The sequence below is a fragment of the Chenopodium album genome, chromosome 8, assembly GCF_948465745.1.
Source record: "Chenopodium album chromosome 8, dcCheAlbu1.1, whole genome shotgun sequence".
Lineage (NCBI taxonomy): Eukaryota > Viridiplantae > Streptophyta > Magnoliopsida > Caryophyllales > Amaranthaceae > Chenopodium > Chenopodium album.
The window spans coordinates 22,001,513-22,017,221 of record NC_137841.1 but is presented as its reverse complement, the minus strand read 5'-3'; the positions used below and the strand labels follow the sequence as shown (position 1 = coordinate 22,017,221).

The window sequence follows — 15,709 nt, the reverse complement described above, 5'->3', positions numbered from 1 at the left end:
TTGTTTAATTGCAACAATCTTATTTTTCCACCTTCGCACAATAGTACTTAGGTGGAAAAAAGTTGTGTTTCGATCCCCGTCTTGCAACCAGTCAACTCTGGCTTTTTGATACCAGAGTAATTCCTCTTGATGGAGGACATGATCGAGATCTTTTCGCAGCCTTGCCTCTAGTTTAATCAGCCCTGCATCTCTCTTAGTTGAAAGAGCAGACTGAACACCCTTAATACGTGCCATTAAGGATCTCTTTTCACGAAATATATTATGAAATACTTCCCTGTTCCAATTCTAAAGTCCTCCGAAAAAGAATGAAGAAGAGGTATGAGAGGAGCATTCGAATTCCATTTTTCATGAACAAATTCAGAGAACTTCTCATGGGTTAACCAAGCAGCTTGGAAACGGAATGGGCAATTCAGAGATAGCAGAGGAGCAAAGCCATTGGGAGAGATAAGAAGAGGACAATGGTCAGACTGAAGGGCAGGAAGATGTTTCACTCTGGCCTTTTCAAATTGCAAACCCCAATCTGTATTGCACAGAGTTCGATCAAGACGCGCACTTCTTCTTGTACTAAGGGAATTACCCCGAGCCCAAGTATGTGAAGGGCCTGAAAATTCAACCTCAATCAGTTGAGTGTCATGAACCCACTGATTGAATTTTTCACTCCTTCTAGTAGTCTCATTACAGCTAGAACTTCTCTCCCAAGAAAATCTAGTCTCATTAAAATCGCCTGCTAGAAGCCATGGCTTGTTGTTTTTAGCAGCAAAGTCAGATAAATCGCGCCACAATTCATGGCGTTTGGAGGGATCAGGACTGCCATAGACAGCAGTAAAATACCATGGAATGTTGCCAACTTTCGAGATAGTCATGGTAATATATTGATTAGATTTCTCAATTGGATCAACAGTTACTAATTTGGGTTTCCAAAAAACCCAAATCCCACCGCTAAAGCCATTGGCATCCACTCGAGTGTGACCTAAATAAGCTACCATCGAGGCAATTTTCTGAGCATGCTCGCCCCCCATATGTGTTTCAATTAAGGCAAACACACACGGTTTGTGAGTTCTAATAACTTCACGCAAAACTGAGAGGAATTCAGAGCTACCTGTACCTTGAGTGTTCCACACCATACAAGTGATGGGAAAAGAGTTATCACTGAGATTGTGGTTATTCATAAAATCTGGAGAGTTTGGAAAAGAGGCTTCATAAGCATTCGAGATGAGTTGAAGCAACTGTTTGATTTCATGTGGCATCTTCAAGGTGATCACCAACTCTGGCATTGCCATCATCGGAGCTAGCCATGAGTGTATCTCCACCTCCATCTTGTGCGTCAAGGGGTTTGCTATGCCAAGGTAAGGATCCTCCATTGGATAACTCGCGCAAATGATCTTCTCTGGAGGGATTTGGAGCATGATCGGGGATGGGAGTAGGTGAGACATGGCTAAAAGAAGTGGAAATTTGGCTTGGAGGGGTTTGCTTGGAAGGGTCTGTAATGAAGGTCGTATTAATGGCTTGATCTCTAGCAATATTTTCAGCTTGGGAAGAGGGAGGGTTATTTTCTTGGCCTGTGGGTGCAATTTGGAAGGGCTTGGGAGAGGTATCTTTTGCCAGCTCATTTGATTTCGAAGGATGATTATTTTGTTTCCTTTGTTCACGGCCTTGTTTTGGATTTCCCATCTTTTTCGGATTCTGTTTAGAGATATCCAAATTTTTCCCTGAATTAAAAGGAAAAAAATCAGCAAGAGTTGTATTTTTCGGGGAGGAATTTCCCAAGTCAACAGTAGCCTCACGAATAGTGGAGATTTCCATATCATTTGTTTCCAAATTAATTGGAACCATATTGTCAGCGATATTATTCCCCTGATTTTCCTCCGTTTCCAAAGCCGTGAATCTTGAACCTCTAACTATTTCGCCTTGATCTTGGGCAATTTTTGGATTTTTTTCCATAATTACCCTTATTAACATTTTGGGGGACCTTTTCCGGCCTTGGTGGCCGTTTTCGAGGTGGTGGCTTTTGAACCACCATCCAGTCACCATAGTCCTGACGCTCAAGTGTTGATGGATGTTTCTCCTGTGAATTTTGAGGGATTTCTTTGCTTGCATCATCAAAGTGTTCCACTTCCTCTATAGCCTTGTTTGGACACTTATCTTCCTGATGTCCAAGTTTACCACAATGAAAGCAGATCATCCTCAGTCCTTCATATTGGATTCTCCAAGTACGTCCTTTAAGCCAGAACTTGGAAAGTAGGGGTTTGGACAAATCAAGTTCAACACTTAATCTTGTGAATTGACCTCGCTGTGCCATAGCAGTGTTATTATCAATACGAAAAACTTTCCCAATTTTGCTTCCTAGCTTATGGAGAAACTCTTTGTCAAAATACTCTACTGAAAGATGAGGGATACGCACCCACGCCGTGAGAAATCGAAGGGGCGCATCATCTGGAACAAAATTAGGAATCCACTTTCTGATTGTGAGATAGTTGTCATCCAGCATCCATGGCCCTTGAGTAAGAACATGATTATAGTCCGCTAGATTGGAAAACCTAGAAATAAAATACTCATGTCCAATGTCAGTAAGAATCAAACCGCCTGATAATTCCCATTTCTTCTGCAATCTTTTCATGAGAGACATATATCCAATCTTGCTATTGAACATTTTAATGATGAGGGTATGTTTCCAAGGGCGCCTCATTCGTTGTTTCTCTTCTTTGGATAGCAGAATGACAGGACATTTAGGGTCATCTGGAATGTGTTCTGGCCATTCATCATCATCCGAGAGATCCTCTTCCTCTTCCAGACCAATATTATTCCCAGGGTTGAAGCCTTGAGCATGGTTCAGATTAACCATATCCTTGAAAAGAGTGATTGTTTCCTTGTGAAACATTGCCTCCCTGATTTGGTAATGGTGGAAAATGTAAATCTCCTTGAGGACAAACATTATTCTCCCCATTATCTGACGAGGGAATTTCATGAGTGATTTTGCGTTTTGATATTTTTGTTGATCTGTCTAATTGATCTGCGAGAGTAGGTGAGGAAACAGGGTTGATGGCAGGGGAGTGAGCATTTTTTGAGAGCATTTTTTGAGATTTTTCTGCGGTAACTTGATAAATAGGGAGTAGTAGTATGTGATTAGGAGGTTAGATTAATTCTTTTAGTCTTTAGTTTTTGTTCTGCAGCTTTATACTTCGTATTAGTTTTTTAGTGTTTTGCTTAGAAAGTTAAGTTGACTTTTATTTTTACTTTTATGCACTCTAGTTTTATAATTATAGTTTTCATTAGTTAGGTGATTTCGGTCTTCGTTTTGTTACTTTCATAATTGGGTAGTTTTCTTTAATTCCGTTTTTATTAGTATTAATTAATGCTTTTACTTAGTTTTATTCCAGTTGCCTTTCTTAGTTTTCTTTAATATTGCTTTCTTTGAGTTTTCATTATTGCTTTTAATCATGCTCAATTTAATCGCTTTGATTAGTTTAGTTTTAATTATGCATGTAGTTTAATTCTAGGGTTTGTGGGGAACCATAAATAATATGAACGGATGATTTATTATTGCTAATTGTTGATGTTTTGGGTTAATTTCCTATTGATTGGTTTAATTGTATGAGTTACGCAATATTGATTCAAGATTCGAGAGATGAGAATTAATGTTTAGGCTTAGTGTCAATAGGAAGGTTAATTTATAAATGGTTAAGTCAAGATTTGAGAGATGCGATTTAATACCGATAGATTAATTATGTGATTATAATACGTAGCGAAAGCCCTTTATAATCTGGTTAATTTATGCATTAATAATAGAGTGTTGTCTTCCATCCCGGAATATTAATTATTGGTGAACCTATGACCCCTAGGTTTTTTTATTTATTGATTTCTCCTTACTTTTATTCTTCCTTACTTTTATTCTTTCCTTCTTTACTCTCCTTAGTTTAGATACCTTTTACCATAATAATTTGGTTACTTAATAATTTAGATTATAATAATTAATTAGGAATAGGAAGACTAGTTTCCCTGTGGATTCAACCCTACTTCCCTATCTACATTTAGAGGATTTAGGAATTACTTTTTATTAGGTGATACGACTTTAGCTTGTCAAAATTTGGCGCCGTTGCCGGGGAAACAGTTTTATTTTTATTTCTGATTAATTTTTTAGTCTAGATTATTATTATTATTATTATTATTATTATTATTATTATTATTATTATTATTATTATTATTATTATTATTATTATTATTATTATTATTATTATTATTATTATTATTATTATTATTATTATTATTATTATTATTATTATTATTATTATTATTATTATTATTATTATTATTATTATTATTATTTATTTATTTATTTATTTTTCGTGTCATAGAACGTAAGTTCTTTGGGACAGTTTCTCATATTTATTTGTTTAGTACAGATCAAGATTCAGAGATGACTGAACCACCACCACCTCCACTTGTTCGCAAGCTTAGCGATTATTTGCAGCCATCCCTGACAGATTTTCCACATCTTGCTCTTACACCTAATCTAGAAGGAGTGCAATTCGATATTGACGAGGGGTGAACTAGGTCGTTGAAACTAATCCTTCTTCGGTCAAACTAAATTTATAAACACTTAACAAACCTATATACAATTATAGAGGCAAGTCAAGGGTCGAACCCAAAGGAACAGTAATGTTCAAGCGCTCTCAATTATGTGCCTAAGCTAGGTTGAAGACAAAGATAAAGAGAGAACACTAACAACTAACGAACAAAGAAACCAAACAAATAAAGCACTAGGAACGGGATCAACAAGCAATCATGACAATTGTAGCAACTCGAAAACAATATGCAAATCAATGGTTGTGAAGACTAATGGCAAGCTCAATCAAAAGAGTCAACAAGCTATCTCCTAGAGGTCAAACTAGCGCCAACTACGAGAGACTCTAACTAGGAGCATCACTAATCAAGCTCAATCGACAATTGCAATTCCTAAATCAATGGTCCGTATCATTAGAAACTACAATGCAATCTAGCATAATTCTCAAGGCCTAATCGAACTTCCATTAATCACTTTAATCTCAACAATTAATCAACACAATCCCCAAATTAAGCACAATTAATCAACCATACAAGTTTCACCCAATCCCTAGCTAGCAAACAACTACACTAACATCATCATCTAATCAACAAACAACTAAAGAAATCAAGAATGAACAATATATGAAGAACAATTACACTAATCAAAAATCAAACATCAAAATCAAATCAAACAAACTTGAATATTAATCAAAGCAATAAAATGAGATAGAGTTAAGAATGTTCATTGATAATAGAGAAGATCTCCAACACAATTGTCACTATTGAATATTCAATTTCCCAATCACCATTGAAATTCCTCACTTTCTCTCTGTAAAATCTACTCCTAAACTAACCCTAAAACTAGAGAGAGAAGCTCTCAACTAAGCTAAGAATATGATCTAAAATGTGAAATGAAGCTTATTCTAAAAATTGGGTTCAAAAGGGTATTTATAAGAGGCACAAAACGAAGAAGAGCAAAGCCGGAACTCGCAAAGGAGCGCCCGCGCAGCAAGCCTTAGAGCCCGCGCAGCAGGGCAGCGCGCCCGCGCTCTTCTGGGTTTCATCCGATCTTCTTACGGCTTTGTGTGTTCGCTAAGTTCTTCGAATGAATGCACAATAATGATGATATGATGAACACTAAGTGAGGCAGTCCCAAAAGCACATGATTGTGGGTTCAACACCCCATATTCATGAGAGCACGTCTTGAGAGCGCAAGAGCTAGAACTTGGAGAATCCACTTCCTGCACCTTGAGCTTTCCAATTGTCATGAGCTTGCTCCAAAAGCTTCCTCTACCTTATTAAATCACCAATATCAAGACCCGAACCTCGTACAATACCTACAACCACAAAAATAGAGCAAATAAAGGAGAAAAGACTAGAAAACCCATAGAAATGCACAAAAAGCTACAAAATAAGAGAGGAAAGGTAAGACTAAGACCAAAAGCATAAAAATAAGAATTTATTAATCATGAAAGCCATGAAAAGAAGGTGAAAAAAACCTAAATGTTCACCAAATGGGTGCTATTTATGACACCCATCAAATACCCCCAAGCTTACCTTTTGCTCGTCCTCGAGCAAAACAAAACCAAGGGAGAAATGATGAGCTTATTCAAAAAAACAAAAAAGAGAAGAGACAAGAATATACACTAACTCACTTTCGTAGGAATCACGGTCAATTTTAGCAACTAAAGACAAGCCATTTAAACCCCTAGATCTCCCTAGAGGACGAGTGATACTCTCGTAAAGGTTTCCTAAGAGATTAACCTATAACTCTCGTAATAATACAAACAAGGCAAGGCATGAGAAGGAAATCAAAAGAAAAGAAGAGCAAACACATGTTCATGAAAGGAATTTTCCAAATGTACAAGCAGAAATGAATGCAAATCTTTCTAAACAAGTAAGGGAGTGCACGTTTCAAGATACCCAAGGTTGATTGAACATAACTACGCTAAGCATAGGAACTAGATAAACGCAATCCACTTTCATCCCAAACGGTCTTACCGCGTTCTCCCTACTAGTATCATATCTTCCCCTAGTGAGCATCTCAAAACTTTCACGAAGGAACCGGAAAAAGAGATAATTTCGGGCTACTTGACGTCTTGACAATGCATCCCCTTTCCTTTGGCTTTAATTCATAATTCCCTCCCTTGGTATGTGACTCAACCACTAGGTCAAAAGGACTTTCTCAAAGGTTGTAACGAAAGGGAAAAAAAAGGTGAGGGTAGGCTTAAAATTTGAAAATTTGGCGGTATTCCTAATTAGTGAAGCAAAGGGTGATCAAACCTTCTCCTCATAACCAAGCAATCGCCAAACAAAAACAATCTAACTCCCCCAAGCTTATTCAAAGCTATAACCACAATCATTTATACAAAAAGCGTAAACGCTTCTCCCCCAAGCTTAAAGGAAGCATTGTCCTCAATGCTTGAAAAGGGGAAAAGAATCACATCAAAATATTTTTGTATTTTTATTATTTTCACCTTTTTTTTTTTTGTATTTTCATTTCTTTCAAAGCAATTGTCCATGCCTCTTTAATCTTAGGATGGCTTTTACAATTTTGCATTTCCTTTGTCCTTGCCTTTTTTACTTTGGACGGCTAAGTTTTTTCATTTATTCATTTGCCATTATTCACACAAATGTCACAACATAAACTTTCTTTCAAGAGAACCAAATATCCAAACTCCTCCACCACAAACTCCAACAATAATGATCAATTGCTTCACAAAAACCAAGAACGAAAACGAAAATGAAACAAAAGGCTCAAGATCTAAGGATGTGGCTTGAAAAGAAGGGAAAAGGCTCAAATGGTTAGCAAGAAGACAAATGTAAACCCAATGAACTAAAAAGAAAAAAAAAACCTAGAAAAGAAAAATTACTACCCCGAAAAGATGCCTTTGTCCTCCCTAGATGGCTTGGTCTCGAGTTTGAGAATTATGAGTCAAGATTCTAGATAAGTCCACAATAGTCAAGGATCCATGACGCTCATGCAAATATATGTTGAAGGCTTGAAAAATAATGAACCTGACATGGATGTAGCAAACACTCACTATTGGTGTCAATTCGACTACAGGAAGCAACTACCAACATGCCACAAACGAGTAGAATCCGGTTACATAATCCCACTAGTTATAACCAACTACCTTAGCATGCTTTATCCTAGAATCAACCAAGCGTACTCTCAAACCGTGCACACCGTTACCATTTAAGAAGAAAAGCATTCAACTATACAAGTCTAAAAGTATTATGTCCAAAGCAAGAACAAAACAAAGATACATTGCAAATTTGCCTTGATAAAAACAAAAATCTTTTTGGAGTTTTTCAAGATATATGAACATGGAAAAGCATATACATAGGTGCATAGCATATGTGAATCAACATCCCATCAAACATGATAGAATACCCTCCCCCAAGCTTGAATGAGACAATACACTCAAGCATAAATCATATAAACCATGGGGGGGGGGGGGAACAAGGAGAGCAATCCAACAAACCAAAATATATCAAACAAGTCATCATCCGATCCTTCTTTCTTTTGGCACCTCCCTCCACACTTGCGTGCAACAATCTTGTTGCACGTTTTTATCCTGTCATTTTCCTACCTTCTCTCTTACGAAATGTGTAGTGGTGCATTTGACAAGTCTTGCGTGCGTTGAATTATTATTTTACTAGAGCGGTCAAGCTTGGACCTTAAGCGAGCCTTTCTCGGTTAGTAACCCGTGCTTTAGATTAGATTTTCATTTGCTTTTTAGAATAGATTTTCTCTCATGTAAATGTTTGTGTGCCTTTTGCTAGGTACATGACATGATATACTTTGGTGCTTCGATTTAGATCAAGAATCAAGGAAGGTTGACTCCTATTTTTGCTAACATATGGAAACAACGTTCAATTCTTGGGAAATTAGCTTTGAAAGGTTTAATTGGGTCATTTGCGGGTATTTACACCCACCTAATATTTGGGTCGTCATTGTCTATTGCTATATTATGATAAATGATCTATGAGCTAGTCAAATAGTCGAAAGCCCTCTGGAATGGATCCTTTGAGGTCACACATCAAGAGTATTGGGTCAAACAAGTTAGAGGCCCATAAATGGGCCTCATGAGATTATGACAAACCATATAGAGTATTGGGCTAGAGTAGGTTGATTAGGATTAGGAGTTTGGGCTTGACATGGACTCTTATTTAGCGATGTGATCTATAAATAAGATCCATGACTTAGATTGAAATAAGGATTGACAAATCAGTTAATTGTAATTAATTCAAGCAACCAAGTCCCAAAAACCCTAATCCTCTCTCTCTCTCTCACTCACGACCCTCTCTCTCTCCTCCCTTTTCCGTACAGCCGCCCCCTCGTTGTGGCTCGTGTGGTGGTTAGTGGTGGTTTGTCGTTGGTTTGTTGTTCTCTCTTCCCCATAGAAGGTCAATTGAAGGGTTCAATTGCAACTAACTAGCATTAGTGGAGGTTTAATCCGTGCTCGTGGACCAAGTAGAGGAATCACACTTGAGGTTCTTTGTCTCCCTTGTTCTTGCTCGATCATACGTGGAATCACGCTTCAAAGGTATAATTACTTATTCTGTATGTGTTGTGCATTGATCTTGGTTATTAGATGCTAAGGAATATGATTCATGAAATTGCGCTTAGAGTATCTAAATCCCTACAATTATGTGCGAATTTGTGACTATTGGCAGGAAGTAATTATGTCCATCCATGTTCAACAACTTTCTTGATTGTTATAGAAGTTCATTGAAGCCAGAAACGGTGGAGGATATCACTTACTTGAGGGATTGGGCCTTTGGGGAAGGTAGTAAATGATGTTATATATAATGTAATCTGATTTTATGTATTATGTTATGCTAGGTTGCACAGAACGGGAAACGAAAATGAGGAAACGGGGAATCAGGGAAATGGAAATTATTAAATTATGAGAAACGGAGAAACAAAAAAATCAAAATAAATAAAGATATTTACTTTAGATCAAAATATAATACCAATTGATTAAGGACCAAACTTTTTCTTTTTTATAATTCAATGTCCTTACCTTCATTCGTCTTTCTATTCTTCTCAAGCAATAAGAATATATATGCAGACAATTCAAGATCATCACTTGCGAATAAAAACTAAAACTGTTCATCATAATAAGACAAAGTAGTTTAGGCTTTTCCTCCAACTCTTAATCTTCTACATACGGCCATACAGGAGTCACGCAGATGAACGTTGATGTAAGATTATTTTTTTTTTCTCAAATTAAAACAAAAATAAATCCCAAATCACCAAGGTTTAATTGCTTATTAAAAGGGGAAACACTTTTTTTATACCCCTAATTAAGTTTTCCCAAGATTTCCAAACTTTTAAATGGTGTGAGACGTTCCACAAAGCCAATAAACTTTCAAATGCGTTTCGAAACGCGTTTCGAAACATAAAACATTTCGAAAATGATACGTTAATGAATTTTCACGTTTCCGTGCATCAAAGATGTTATGTATTATTGATGGAAACTTTTTTTTTTTTCGTGTGTTTTGTAGACTCTAAGGATCCTCAATTGGAAATTCTTTGTGGATCAATTATGAAGCTCGAGGTGGAGAACAACAATGATATGCCACGTACATCACCTGATTTTGAAGAACTAGAAAGCTCTATTGCATGCATCCTTTAATATGATTTGAGAACTTGAATATTTGAATTTGTTTGGTTTGTAATTTGTTAGTACACCCTTGGTTTGTACTCCCTCCGTTTTTAAATACTTGCTCCACTTTCCTTTACCTGCATTTTTTAAATACTAGCTCCATTTCCCTATTTGGAAAGCTTTTATAATATTTAACTATTTTCTCTCACCTAGTGGACTCACCATAAATCATATTTAATTAACTTCATATTCTATCTCCTCTAATTCTCTCCACTACTTTTGCTTTTTATAATTTTTTATTCTTCCACCTACCCCATTACCTGATTTTATTACTTTACCTAACTTCCCCTAAAACTCTGTGCATAGAGAAATGGAGGAAATATTTAAAAACAGTGGGAGTAATTGATAATTAGGTGTCGTACTTAGACTATTGTAATCCCGCATATTTTTTAAATATTTTATAAATGAAATTTTATTTTATTTATAATATTTATTTGTTATTTTCCGGAATTTAATTTTAAAAGTTTCAAATTATTAATCTGGCTCGAAAATAATTTGAACAAATTATTTTATGCACCTTTATTCTACAATTTATGTCCAATCAAATAAGCCTAACCCATTTGTTTACTTAATTGACCCATTATTTTTATGAGGCCCAATCTTCCTATTTACCCTACAATTCTCTCCTATAAATACCCCATGAATCCCCAAAAATTTCCCACGCAAAAAGGTTAGTCTTTTTTTCTTTCTCTTTTGTTTTATTAATTTGTGTAATTATAGTTATTGATTTATGGGTTTTGATTTTATTGTTTGAAATTAATTTAATTAGTATCAAATTGTATTTTTATGATTAAAATTTATAATTTCAGATTTTATGAATGCCGTAATTTTCAGATTTTGTAAATTTTATAACCTAGGGTCTTTAATTATTGAAAATCATGATTTTAGGGTTTTTATGAACAATTGATTTAGGGGTTTTATAGTAATGATGTTTTGAAATTATGGTGAGTATAACTAATGATTAGTTTAACTTAATTCCAAATTATTTTGAACACTTAAATTCGTGTTTTAATTTTGTAATTTCCGTTCATTAATATTAATCCCGTTTTAATCACGATCAGGTTCTTGTGGCCAAATTCAGCCTCTAAATATGATTTTCGGGCAGTTTTTGATTTTAACGAAGTTTTTTATGCTTAAAATTTTATTCTTGAGTTTGATTAATAAAATTAATTATGTTTTAAGTTAATTAAGCATAGTTATATGTTTTTATTGAAGTTTTAAGAGGCTTTTCATCATATTATATTGTTGGAAATTACTCGAGTTAGTAATATTAATTATTGGTTGTTTTTTAGGAAGTGATTATTTCCAAGGAGCTACTTTTAATTGAGTATTAAAGTGATGTATTGATTGATAAAGTTTTGAAGGGTTTTTAATTAATCTAAAGTGCTGGAAATAGTTTCTAAGTACTACTTTTGATGTTTTATAAAGAGGGTTTAATCACCCATTAAAAAGGGAGATTATTAGGGGTTTTAAAATAATTTTCAGATTTTTATTAAACTTTAAACTTGTTGTAATTTCATGTATAAGAGTGTATTTTAAGGTTTTTATGAAGAAAATTTAAAGAACTATATATAAGCCTTTAATTTTAACTAAAGGGAAGGTTTTAAAGTGTTGTTTGATTTAGATTTTGAAGGTTTTAAAGTAAGTTATTATTGCTGTAAATTTGATTGATTGGGTATTGATTGACATGTTATTGTTTGGTTTAGGAGAGGAGTTTATTGAAGGTGATTTCTAGATAGTAAAGTGGCATACTAATTCGTTTATTCAAGGTACGTACAAGTTACGAAACCTTGCTTTTAGGTGCATGGTTAAAGACAAATCGAGAACTTAGTATCATGTATAGGGATGACTGGGTTAAATTGTTTGGTTATACATTGTGAATTTCATATAATGCGCACTATTTTACATTGCAAGTATTATTTGTGCTCTAATTATGCAAGGTGCGCTTAGAGGCAAAGGTATATGATTGGTGTAAAGATTAATTTATTACTCATTCATGATTATGCAAACAGGATGAGTAAAGGAAGAATTCAAGTCTTACAAGACGAGGTTAAGGTTTTGGGGTGCCTTATGCACTCAAGGTGTTTATACACCGAGGTAGTAAAAGAATAAATAATAAATGTTGTTTGTCACTAATAAATCAAAAATTGAAATTGGAAACTTGCCTTGTTTGATTGAATTGTGTTTGGAATGTTTGTATTGTTATGCATATGAGTCACACTAAGTCTAAACCTGTAAATCACGTAAAGTGCAAGATGGATGAGCAATAAAACTCTGGATTGGTGCACATCTGGAGTAATGACAATCAGGGGTTGGGGTACATGGGGTATTAGCCGTGTACTTTTCTAGAGGCCGTCTGATCTACGAGTTTCTTATATCAAATATATTTTTTTAAAACTAGGAGTTAGGTGAGATCTCATACTAACTACGGTCACGGAGTCGTGCCCGTGGTCGTTGGATGTTTATTGATGTTTCCGAAAGGAGGCATGGGGTTTTTCTTTTATTGATGTTCCAAATGGAGCATAGGTTGGACAACCTTGTCTATTGCGTAATCCAATGAATAAAAATAATGATTTACCTATTATTAATTAATGGAGTCTTAGTAATATAAATAGTCAAGTCATGTGTCGAGTCTATAAACTAATGATGCGTGATAATTGATTATTAGTAGCATGTTAGGGATTTCTTTTATGTTTTGTAGCTTGTATGTACTCAGCTTTGCTGATTGCGTGCTTTGTGTGTCTTTCTTTGGTCATGGCCTTCGCCTTTCAATGACCTGTGACGATCCAATTTTTACACTTGTAATATTGGGGAGCAGATTAACCACAGGTTTTTACATGTTTAGAACTTGCATCAAGGTAGTGGGATTTTGAGTGGAATGTTGATTACTATTCACAGTTTACTTTATTTCTTTCTTTTGAATTAATTTAGACTCAGTTTCATTTACTTATCACTTTTATTATTTTGGGTTTTGAATAAGGGCCTTAATGGTTCCAAAATGTAAGATTTAATTTGGTTTTGTTTATTGGTTTTGAAACTTATTTATAACTGAGTTAGTTTTTCCGCTGTTATTTTATGATAAAGCCTTAACGTTTGAACACGTGGCGGTAGCACTCCAGTAATTCGATCTCTTGGATTTTGTTCAGGGTATTTACAGGTTTTAAGAGAGAATTATTGGGGTGTTACAACTATGCTGTTTTATGTTGGCCTATTTGTTAGGTTTGAGTAATGAATGTTTGATCCTTTGCTCTTGTTTGATTGAAAATTTGAGGGTTTGAAAATTATAGGTGATTTGAAACTTTGAAATTTTTGGTTGTTCACTTGTTTAGGGTAGTTTCAGGTCATTTTTAGGTTAATTTCAGGTTTTTTTTCCGGTTGAAATAACCTTATTTAAACCCAAACAAAAATTCAGGTCAAATAAAGTCATTTTCAAGTTGACCTGAACCCGAAATAATCAGGTTTAGGCTGAGGTTTTCAACCTAATTTGTTTAATGGATCAGGTTTAGGTCAAAGGTAGCTGACCCGAACACGAACCCGACTGATATGTCTATTTTATATAGTGTTTTACCCCCGTCCCTTGGTCATAATTAGTAGTGTTTTTGGCCCTTTAGGGCCACTTTTATTACTAATATGTGTTTTCGTAGTTTTGGTTGAGTTTTGCAGGGAATTGCACCTTTGGAGCATTTTCCCGGGATTTTTATGAAGCGACTACGAGCATTGGAAGAACACGACCACTTATGGAGCCCAAGGCCGGTTAGAGCCATCGAGCCGGTGATTAAGGGCTCGGTTATTTGGATCGCGAGGCAATTGGACCATGTATTCGAGACCCGAGAGGAAATATGGATTGGGCCGAGAAATCTAGCCCAATCGAAGTCCAAAGCCTTGAAGATAAAGACCGGGCCCGATCGGGCAAGCAATCGCCCGATCGGGCGGATGCGTGGGAGTGCCATCAAGGGAAGGCGCGCCCGATCGGGTGAGCTGCTAGCTCGATCGGGCGCGGCAACTTAGAAGGAGCACTGGCAAAAAGGCGCGCCCGATCGGGCGGCCTCTAGCCCGATCGGGCGCGTGTTTCTGGAGAAGTGTTTTTTGACGAGCAATTAGTTTCTAATTAGGAGTTGTTTTTAGTTTAGTTTAAATACGTTTTTGTACGGATTATTTAGATCCTTCTTGGACTACTTCTTCTTCTCTTAATCTTTTCTCTTAGACTTTTTCTCTCTCTCTCTAAACTCTCTCTCTAAACCTTTGTTATTGTTTCTTTGATTAATTCCAGATTATTTGGTAACGATTTCTTTTCCCTTAATCTTAGTTATTTATTTTATTTCTTTGATCATGAGTTATTTTATTATTTCGATTAGTTTAGTTTTTAATATGTGTGAGTAGTTTAATTTCTAGGGTTTATGGGGATCTAATAAATAATATGAAGGGGTAAATTGTTGTTGTTAATTATCAATGCTAGATTAATTTCCTATTGATTGAATTAATGCTCTGTGACTAGATTAGGCCTATCTTTTATGCATGAGTTTGACAATATTGATTCAAGAATCGAGAGATGAGAATTAATGTTTAGGTCTAGTTTCAATAGGCGAGTTAATTTATAAATGGTTAAGTCAAGAATCGAGAGATGAGATTTAATACCGATAAATTAATTGTGTGATTGTAATAAGTAGCGAGAGCCCTTTACAATTTGGTTAATTGATGCATTGATGATTGACTAATATTGATTGTTGGTATTGCATGATAATTTCTTATTGGATTGTTTTAATGTTTTACAATTGCGGCTTGTAAAAGTATAGCAATATTAAATTGATGAATCGAGCAGATGTTAATTTGATATTAAAGGCTATTTTCAATAAGAACTTAGATCTAGTAAATTGCGAGAGCCTGTTAGATCTGTGTTGGTTAATAAATTGCGAGAGCTTGTTAACCATGTTATTTATGCAATGTCAATGATTGATTACTATGTTTTACCCTGGAGTATTATTTATTGGTGAACCTATGCCCTAGATCCTTTCATATATTGTTTTCTTCCTATTCTCAACCTTAGTAGTTAGTTTCTTGCTTAATTATAAATATTGGTTACTTAAATAATTTAGATTATAATATTTAATTAGGAGTAAAAAGACTTGTTTCCCTGTGGAGATCGACCCTACTTCCCTATCTACTTTAGTTAGTGATTTAGGTAATTATTTTTGATTAGGGGATACGACTTTACCCTGTCAAAAATTTGGCGCCGTTGCCGGGGAAACGGTTTTATTTTTATTTCTAATTATTATTAGAGTCTAGATTATTTTTAATTAATTTTTTTATTTTATTATTTTTTTTATTTTTTATTTTTATTTTAATTTTTATTTTTTTTTATGAGTTGAAAATATCCATGCTTATGTCACTACAAGAATTATATAATTTTGATGCAGCACCTAACTACTGTAGTTGTCAACGTCTTTGTCATGAAAATCCTGAATGCCCTTATAGTGAGTTTTTTGTGCGTG

General features: G+C 35.1%; 1 protein-coding gene across 1 annotated transcript; it reads right to left on the bottom strand.

Moving 5' to 3' along the window:
• Window positions 1-233: 233 nt before the first annotated feature.
• On the bottom strand, window positions 234-1,019 carry LOC145642819 (uncharacterized). Its single transcript, XM_081693984.1, has one exon. The coding sequence runs from the start codon at window positions 1,017-1,019 to the stop codon at window positions 234-236; it is 786 nt and encodes a 261-aa protein (XP_081550110.1).
• Between the last annotated feature and the right edge of the window lie 14,690 nt (window positions 1,020-15,709).